Source organism: Lagenorhynchus albirostris, chromosome 7 (genome assembly GCF_949774975.1).
Source record: "Lagenorhynchus albirostris chromosome 7, mLagAlb1.1, whole genome shotgun sequence".
Lineage (NCBI taxonomy): Eukaryota > Metazoa > Chordata > Mammalia > Artiodactyla > Delphinidae > Lagenorhynchus > Lagenorhynchus albirostris.
Window position 1 is genome coordinate 72,329,089 of NC_083101.1, and position 9,545 is coordinate 72,338,633.

The 9,545-nt window shown below is 37.3% G+C and overlaps 1 protein-coding gene across 7 annotated transcripts in view; it reads right to left on the minus strand.

The window, feature by feature from the left end:
* The window catches only part of ELAVL2 (ELAV like RNA binding protein 2), a 71,787-nt gene extending 63,296 nt beyond the window's left edge, over positions 1-8,491 (minus strand). For 4 of the 7 annotated variants that reach the window (XM_060153508.1, XM_060153507.1, XM_060153503.1 and 1 more), the window contains exons 1-2: positions 8,420-8,491; positions 5,394-5,637 (exon numbers count right to left, since the gene is read on the minus strand). In XM_060153508.1, coding sequence (XP_060009491.1) covers positions 5,394-5,637; positions 8,420-8,491 — 316 coding nt within the window. Of the gene's footprint in view, positions 1-5,393; positions 5,638-8,419 lie in introns of those variants that run through there. The other 3 variants (XM_060153504.1, XM_060153502.1, XM_060153509.1) reach the window with 2 other exon arrangements.
* Positions 8,492-9,545: the final 1,054 nt, after the last annotated feature.

A 9,545-nucleotide genomic window follows, 5' to 3' on the forward strand; every position in this document is an offset into this window, starting at 1 on the left:
TTATCTGTTTCAATCCTGAGGAGCTAAGAGTATATTTGTTAAAAAGAGGAGGGGAAAATATCGTGTCATCAAAATAAAGTTTGAAAATCACATTATCCTCATAAAAGAAACCAGCATTAAAACTAACTTTGAAGTTCTCAGGAAGCAGCAGGGACATAAGTTAAGAACCCTCACATTTTATATGAGATTTTTTACCCCATGGGCCCTCAGGAAGTTTACCCCAGCCAAGGCACTGCCTGTCCACAGATAATCTACATCTGCAAAGCCCCTCCCCTCCTCTGGGCCCCTGTAATTTGTATTTTTATATGTTTGTTTTGGCCTTTGTTTTTCCATTTTGTCTGAAAGCTTCTAATTGGCAGTTTACAGGGTCAGCATAGGGCGCACCTCAAGCAATTCCTAGGCTAAGAATGAAGCTATCACATCAAAACTAAAAAGAGCAACACTCATTACCTGAGGTCTTCAACTATAATTCTCTTATCTCCTCTTTTTGAAGGAAAACTAACAGCTACAGAACAAGCTATCCTGGAGTCGTGAAAACTAATTACACACTTACAGACACATACGCGCATACGCACATACCTACATACGCACACACTCTTTTAAGGACAGGTCAGGTATTCAGTAAAGACACAGCCCAGTGACTTTTACATTCAACGTTTCTAGTCCTGACCCCCAGGAGATCAAAAGCTGGGGAGGGAACAGCATCTGAAACTTAGTTTGCCATACAATTAGGCACTGCAGTTACACCCACCTGTCCCACCCACCTCCAGCCAGAATTCAGATAAACCTGGAAATCCCTGGTTCTATCTCCCTGCAAAATATTCAGGAAAAGAAGTCAATAACTCCCAGGTAATTGGCACATTCCAGGCCCTACCTACAGAGACTGATTCCATAGGTAGATCTGGGCAGGGCCCAGGAACTTGTATTTCTGACAGTCATCCCAAGCGATTCCAATGCAGGTACTCTACTGACCATAAAGACTATGATTCCCCAAACTGCTCACTTGCCCATCAAATCACCTAGGGAGCTTTCCTGACAACAGATTCCCAGGGCCTCTGAAATCTTTATTATTTTTTTTTAAGAAGATGTTGGGGGTAGGAGTTTATTAATTTATTTATGTTTTTATTTTTGCTGTGTTGGGTCTTCGTTTCTGTGTGAGGGCTTTCTCTAGTTGTGGCAAGTAGGGGCCACTCTTCATTGCGGTGTGTGGGCCTCTCAGTATCGTGGCCTTTCTTGTTGCGGAGCACAGGCTCCAGATGCGCAGGCTCAGTAGTTGTGGCTCACGGGCCCAGTTGCTCTGCGGCATGTGGGATCCTCCCAGACCAGGGCTCGAACCCGTGTCCCCTGCATTAGCAGGCAGATTCTCAACCACTGCGCCACCAGGGAAGCCCTGAAATCTTTATTATTTAAAACTCCCTCAGGTAAAGATATGCAGCCAGACTTGGGAACCACAGGGCTAGACTATCTGAATTGACAACCATAGATTTAAAGTTTCTAGAGAAGCATGGATGCTCTCATTAGTTTTATGTATCCCTCACTCCTTGACCCTCAAAAATCTTCCACTCTCCTCCTGTGGGAGACTCACCACTCACCAGAAGACGCCCCTTCGTGACCCCTGTACAAGTTATACGTCTCACTAGAAATTCATCAGCTGGTCCTGTGCTTAGCTTTTAAAGAGTGAGTTCTGGCCCTCCAACAAAGGCAAGGAGGAAACATGCTAGGGAAGAATGAGAAAACCAGAATTAGGGTCCCTGCTCTGCCATTTAATAGATGTGTAGTCTTGGACTCAACATGTCAACAAAGCTGGGCCTCTCCTCACCTGTCAGCGAGGGAGTTGGCTAAGGTCACCTCAAGGGTTTTTCTGACTCTCAACGCTCTATTATTCATTCCCTGCTTCATAAAATCCATTTCACTCCTGCAGCATCAGCAGGTGTCAAGGACTCTGAAGTGCATTTGAGAACTCAAAGGGACAGACCGACATCAGCTAAGCTGTACAAACAGCATTAGCTTCTCATAATTAATGCCTATAGATAGGAAACAGGGTGAAGCATAAAGCTGGCATAAGCCCAAAGCGAGCCTGATGAACAACATAATAAATAGAATTTCGACTAGAGAGAAGATAATTGTATTTGAAACTGAACACATTTCTTAATGTATTGCCCTAATCCTCATTCTATCAAAATAGTGACATTAATTTGCTAACAATGACACAATCTAAAAATGATATACTCTCTTTTAGGACTTAGGAAAGAGGTACATACTTTCCTAACTAGGTATTTTGTGCCTGAAACACAGTTTCTTAGTTTTAGCACCATGTAAGTAAGGAAAGACTTAAGAAAAGTGAAAAGGAGGGATTTAAATTTTCTTCCCACAGAGTGATCCCAGTCTTCTTACAACCCAATCAATTAATGCTCCCGCTCCTACAAAATCAGATACCAGGAACTGCCCTGGTAGCTCCCCAGGAGGTAGCATAAGTTGGATAATTAGAGAGGGACTGAGAAACTCTGCCCTGACCCTAAAAACATATACTGAAAAACTGCTCAAGATGACTAATGCTAAATGCCACAGGGCAGGGTCCAAATCCCCACAGATTCTTTCAAAACCTTTTTACAGATATGTTAATAGTAGCTTCTTCAGAAGACATGCCCACTTTGCCAGGTGCAACAATTCAAAACCCAGTTTTAGAAATCTACGTACTAGACTATTTTGTTCAATACAAGTACTTACTAAGAAACTCAGAATAACAAAAAAAAAAAAAACTAAGGTAATTTTATGTTTGAAGCTAAACAATTCAGACCCGTCTAAATACTGATTTAACACATACCAAGAATAAGACATTAGTGGGCCAAATCAAAACAGGGTTACTAGAAGAGGTCCTTAGTATTCCGATGTGCCTACTCAACTTTTTAATTTATAGTTCATTATCATGGATGTTCATTTTACGAAACATGCTCATATTTTATTGACGTGAACAAGTTTTATGGAAGAATTACAGATTTTCTGATAACCAGTTAACAAATGACTTCCAAAGCAACACGTTCAATGGAAATCTAGTGTCAAGGAGGTATTTCCACACACCCCCCGCCATGAGTTCTGTGATTAAATAAGACTGGGGAACTGTAAATCAAACTGGTTTCTTTACTGCAGGATTTTAATATAGTTTTTATTATGTTAATGATCTGCAATATGGTTCTTAAAAACTACAGAGTACAGATTTTTCTCAAACTTGTCTGCCAGTGCAACAGTTATTTTGAGGAATATTTATGACTAAATCATGGAACTACGCTTAGAAAAAACATCTTTTGACCTTGGTGCTCACTGTTCATTTTCTTGGGTACTCAGCTTATGAGAGATTTTAAACAGAAATTTCACTATGGTGGAAACCTCCATTATCCAGCTCTCCCTGAAAAGGCAATGGGGTGAGAGAGTGAAAGAAATGGACAACAAATGTTAACACACTTTGCCAGTATCTAAGTATCTAACCAGGTACTCTTTCAGATTACCCATGCACTGTGGTTCTATTACTACCATCCTCCACGTAAAGCCAGAGAAGCAAAGGGTCTGAAGATACAGAAGTCAAATTTATCCAATTTTGCCACATAATAGTTCTAGTAAAAGGTTTACAGAAGAGTAAGATAATTCAAGACTGACCAGAGGTAAGAGATGAAAATCTGTGCAATGTTTCCTGTGGAAAATGCCTAATACAAAGGATGTATGATTGGTTTACTGTTTTCATCTACCATAACAAAAAATGTGACCTTTATGCCTAGTTCAAGCAACATTTTTTTAAAGAATAACTACTAAGCAATCAAACCAGAAACCTCATCATTTATGTCAAAACCTTCAAACCATTTATCACATTTATGTCGAAGAGACTGCAAAATTCACATATAAAGGGATGCTGTTTTGCTAAAAACATAAAATAAAATTCAGTACCAGGACAGACACATGTAATAAAAAGCCTTTGTTCTCTACTTTTCCCAACTTTTCAAAAACTGTTTCTTTAATAAATTTCACGTATAAATTTTACATATGCTGCTCACACTGATTTTGGAAAAAGAAATGGAAAAATCTCATCCATTCAAATATCAATATTCAAAAACAAAAAAGAAACCTTCCTGATAATCATGGTGAACGTCTAAGTAACATAATTAGTTACAATATAATTATGTATGGATTGATGACAACCAGGTTTTACTTAGTTTTTACTTGGTTTACTTGATTTTAATGAATAAATTCTCTCTGTGGACCTCAATCTGTATCTCAAGTAAATACGACTATGAGGCCAAGCCCAGGTGACAGCTCTAAGTCACCCTGGAGACAATAAGCCCTGCTGTCTTGATAAAAGAACAGCTAAAGGTACCGTCTCAGAAAAAGTCAGAATTGGCCTCAGAAATTAGCTAGGCGCCCCTTCCTCTGCCTTCTACCTCATTTTACCAAGGGAAACCTGAAGCTCAAGCCAAGGGTTGACGTGACCAACATCATACGACCAGTCAAAGTTCAGACTCCTCGTCCAACTCCTCAAACTGCCTTTAAGTATCCTTTCCTCATTTCAAATATTTAGCTTAATATTTTGGTTATAAGCCATTTAATACACACCATCACTCAAATTTAACAGTAACATGAAAAAGCTAGAGTCTGTCTACACTTCATTCGTTTTCAGTGTTTAAAAACAACTCCCGCAGGAAGCATTAACCCTTCTCTGCCAAGAACACTCTCCTTAATTAGGTTTTGCCTTATTCTAAAAATTTAGTCAAATCTTACAAAACACTAAGGAGATTTTCCACTACCCAATATTCAAAATATACCATCATTAAAGGCTAAATACTCATCTTTTAATTCTTATCTTTATAAGAGGAGCACTCATACACCACTTTTTCCAGAAGCTAAGATCTTACCAAACTCAAATTGTATCAGTACAAATATTTACGTACTGACAATGTCAATATTACCATTTACTTGGCCATACAAATGGAGGACTATAGAGACTTAAGAAAAAGGACATTTTAAGAGGTTTTTTCCTCTCCTAAAACAATTCTCCTTGTATTTCATTGTTGAAATGCTAAATCATGTAAGCTCAAAGATCTCAAAACTAAAGGTTAACATGATACTTGCTGCTCCAGACACACACACACCTTTAAAGCATTTTTCAAAGATGTTATTGTATAGTTCAGATTATAAAAAAGTCTACTTATTATATTATTTGATGCTTTAAAAGGAAAACTTAAAACTCTCTAAAACTAAGTTTCATACTGTTGATGTAACCAGAAACAGAGAGAAAATCTAGATGTGTAAAACTCGAGCACTGAATCATTTACAAGCAGTAAACTTATTTTCCCATACCTTAAAACACAATCCTTTACACGTGAGGAACCTTACATAAAACTGCATACCTGTTATCTTGTCCCTTACAAGCTTACAGGACTCTATCTCACCGATGCTCCCAAAAAGACTCTTTAGTTCCTCCTGTGTCATGTTCTGAGGAAGATAGTTGACTATTAAGTTGGTCTTGCTGTCCTCTGTGTTCCCGGAGTCCACTGGTGACGAGCAGTTGTTGTTTATGGTGGTCGGACCGTTGGCTGTGTTATTGCAAGTTGGCCCATTAGACAGTTGTGTTTCCATGGCAGCAATTACCTGCTAAAAACAGAAGATAAGAAATGTCAGAATTCATATTTCACAAACTATTAGAGATTCCATCGAAGAATTTAAACACTTGTCACTAAACACAAGTCGTTCAGCTGAAATTACAACAAAGCTTCAAAAAGTGCGACACCTATGCAATTCTTACTTCACATTAAGCTATTCGATTTAAGATCACAATTGTACTTTTCACATACATATTCCATACATGCACATAAGCACAATTTAAATCTTTAACATTCTCTAGAACCGCATTCTGGGTCAACTCACATACCCTTACTCACCTGCTATGTGTCCACAGACTTGAGGAAATTTAGTACCAAAGAGCATAGAATTAAACCCTGACTAAAAATACCAGAAAATAAAAGTGCTTAACATGCTGCCAAAAACAAGCCCCCAAAAATGGTCTACCTAACTTTGCAGAGATATTCAGTTAGCCTAAAAGTTCAAATATTCTAAAACTGACACATCCATTAACTTAAAATCAAGAAGCAAGAGTACTTTAAAAAAATATAAATTTGTCAACATGTACTGTTTTGGTTACATATTGAAAATGTTTTTAATTGACAATATCTTATACCTCTATCGTTGGTAAGAAATAAGAAAATAGCAAATGTTATATGTTAGGGCGTCAAAAGGGTTTGTAGGATAACTTGGGGAATAATAAACTGAGTACTTAGTGTACCTTGTAGAATCTAACAAGCCATTCTTGTCAACCTTGGCAGCTAAAGATCACCAACAAGGTAGCTGACCTACAGCGTCAAAATAAAATCCCCAAACAATTCAAAATGGTATTTTGCCTTGACTCTGACTTTAAAGGAAAAATAAAAATAAAAAAATCCCTATCCAGTCCACCAAACAACAATGTAAATATATCAACTTTTGCAAACAGACGAGCCCAAGGAATTTTCATTTGAGCATGTAAGCCTGTTGAAAATGCAAGTGATAAGGTATCTATAAACTCCAGATACGGAATAAATAGCAGAGTTGGGGGAAATGGCCTCAAACTGTTCAGGCTACTCTAAAAATCACTTAGTAAGCAAATTTGGATCTAGTTTCCTAAAAACCAATCCTATGCTCTTTGAGCAACAGAGCTACAAACCACAGCCCCAAATTCTCTAAAACCATCCTCCAATAGCTATCTACTTTGGACAGCCAAGCTTGTAGGGGAATCCAAAAAAATCAAAGCATCACTGAAAGGATTATCCTTCATACTTCATCCATCTCTCAGCTCCACAAAGAAGTACTTCTCAAAATCGACAATTTTGAATAGATGGGATGCTAGTTTTAGGGAAGTTTTAACATATAAAAGGCAAAGAATTTGAGGTAAAATAAAAAAAGCAAAGTAGAGGCAAAGACTGTTACAAGAAAAGAGAAAAAAAGTCTTTTAAAAAGCATATTGCCTAAGAAAAATAAAAGGGCACAACCGTGGATAAGCAATAGGAAGAAATCTCTACTGCCAAGAGATATTTATAAAGGAAGCCAGCATAGGACAGATTGAGACTGGTCAAACTGGACAAGAATCAGTGTTATCAGGATAAAAAACAGGAGACAAAAATCCAGGCTATCTATGAAACATCAAACCACCTATAACCCTTCCATAACTTCATCTCCTTTTCAAAGAAATGGGTTGTTTACTCTGCAAACTGCAAGCTACCTCTCTTGAGCAAGTATTTTCAGAGAATACTTTGGGGGCGGGGGGGGGGGAAGGAAAATAAAGGAACCTTTGGAAATCTATATTTTAAAAAACCCGAAACAATTCAAGATATGCATTTTATTATAATTAACAAATTTATCTGACACTGAGAAAGGAGGTTTCAGATTTCCTAATAAACCATAACTGTTTCACTTTATAGAATATTAGCCATGGGTCACTCTTTCCGCAGCAAAATGCTTGTGGGATTAACCTCTGCCCAGCAGTTAGGAAAACAATGAGCTACAAGATGAGTGGCCAAGGCCAATTAAAACAAATCACTATTCAAACCTTAGGGTATATGTGGAGACTATATGAGACCCAAATAAGAGATTCGGACTAAAGCTCACTGGGATGGCATTTGAAATATATAAGCGTTCATTGACAGAAATTAGCAGGATTTAGCAAGGACAACAAACACTCCTCACTTAATTGCACATTTATTTCCATGTTCAGGTGGCAAGAATGAGCTCCTAAGCCAACATTCAAGTGAACAGCTGCAGTAGGCTGTGTGCGCTGAAAATTACAGCATCTCTCAGCTATAGGACCATCTGCTCAGAATAAAATGATACTAATGTGCTATATTTTACAAATAATGCATATTCCATTGATAGGCTCAACACAACTGTTCACAGAATGCAAACTCTTTCAACAGTTACTGGGCAAATAATTTTCAGCCAGATTTACAATTTCGACATTTTTTTTAAGCATCAGGAATTATAAATAACTTCAAAATTTAGTAACCAAAAAAATACATAGTAAACAGAATGTAAAGAATTACGGTAACGTAGTATTCAGACCATACCAAAACTTTTTTTTTTTTAAAAAAGCTTGTCACTCTTTTGAGGCTGTACTAAATCCTAAATAAGATAATAAAAAGTTACATACAAAAGCAGGTTCTGATGCTACATGTACCACTAAAATTGCAATGTGCTTTACATCCTAATGATGGCCATACCACAATAGGTTAAATGTAAGAATAATTAGTACGCCAAATGAAAAGTTCAAGTGTTTGGTATGGCCTCAGCACTCCTGCAACATGCTAAAAAAAAGTAGCCTACAGAATTTAAGAAAAATCCCACAGACCCCGGTCCAAGGCTCTGCTGCCCACGAACCACTTCTAAGCAGAGAAGCCACATCACACAGTCTGACTGCCATGTTAGTTTGGAGTTGCCGTCTGCAATATGGACACAAAAAGTACCGTATGTTAGATGAGCAAGATAATGCAACAAATCAGTTTGTACAAAATTTACAGTGATTGTATTGATATTCCCAGCACGTCCATGCAGTGTGGCTTAATTGAATTTGAGGCAATTCCAATCTAATCTTTCCAAATTCATTTTAACATGTAGTTTTCTTGCACAAATTAAGCATTTTTAATTAAGAGCCTGATTTTAAAACAGTATTAACTAGTTACCTTGGCATCTATCCTAAAGAACTACCTTAAACCACATCTTAAAAAAATTTTTTTTAAATAATAAAATGAAGCAAAACGCTGCATGCTGTCCTATCTCTTAAGGATGTGGGAGAAGGGAGGAAATGTGAATGAAATTATATTTAGAGTGAGAAAAGGCAGTCATTAGTGAATGCTTTGCATAAAAGCACTCTTTCCCCAAAATATCAAAAGGGCATTAAGAGAAGCTATATTTGCCCACACTGTCACATTATACTATAAATAAATGATCCTTAATCCTGGGACTTAAAATTAAAAGTGAATCAAAACCCTGTGAGATTTTTCTGCCACTATAGTCAAAGGATCTCTAACAGTTTTGCTGAGAATTGTTCACATATACTAAGAGGCAGTAAACCAGCATCCTTCAATTGAAATAATTGGACCAATAAATAGGATCGTTTGAAGCAATGTTTATATAGGATGTCAGCTTTGTCCCTGAACGAAATCAAGTGAACATTTTTTAATATGTAAATTGTAAACCCAGCACAATTTGAAATGAGTGTTGCTATGAGGCCTCCAATATAGTTAATGGGCCATTTACCACTTACTACAACTTGCCCAAATACTAAACAGAGCCACACTACTGGCACAAAAGCCAAGGTTTACATTTTAGCCATATACGCAGATGCTTTAAATGGTCAACATAATATTCAGAAAAACTCGGTCTATGAAAATAAATGAGTAACAAAGGAGGGCTGAAAATGTCTTTTATGTGCATATTTATGATTATAAAAATTTCATCCTTAGAGTTAAACCTGG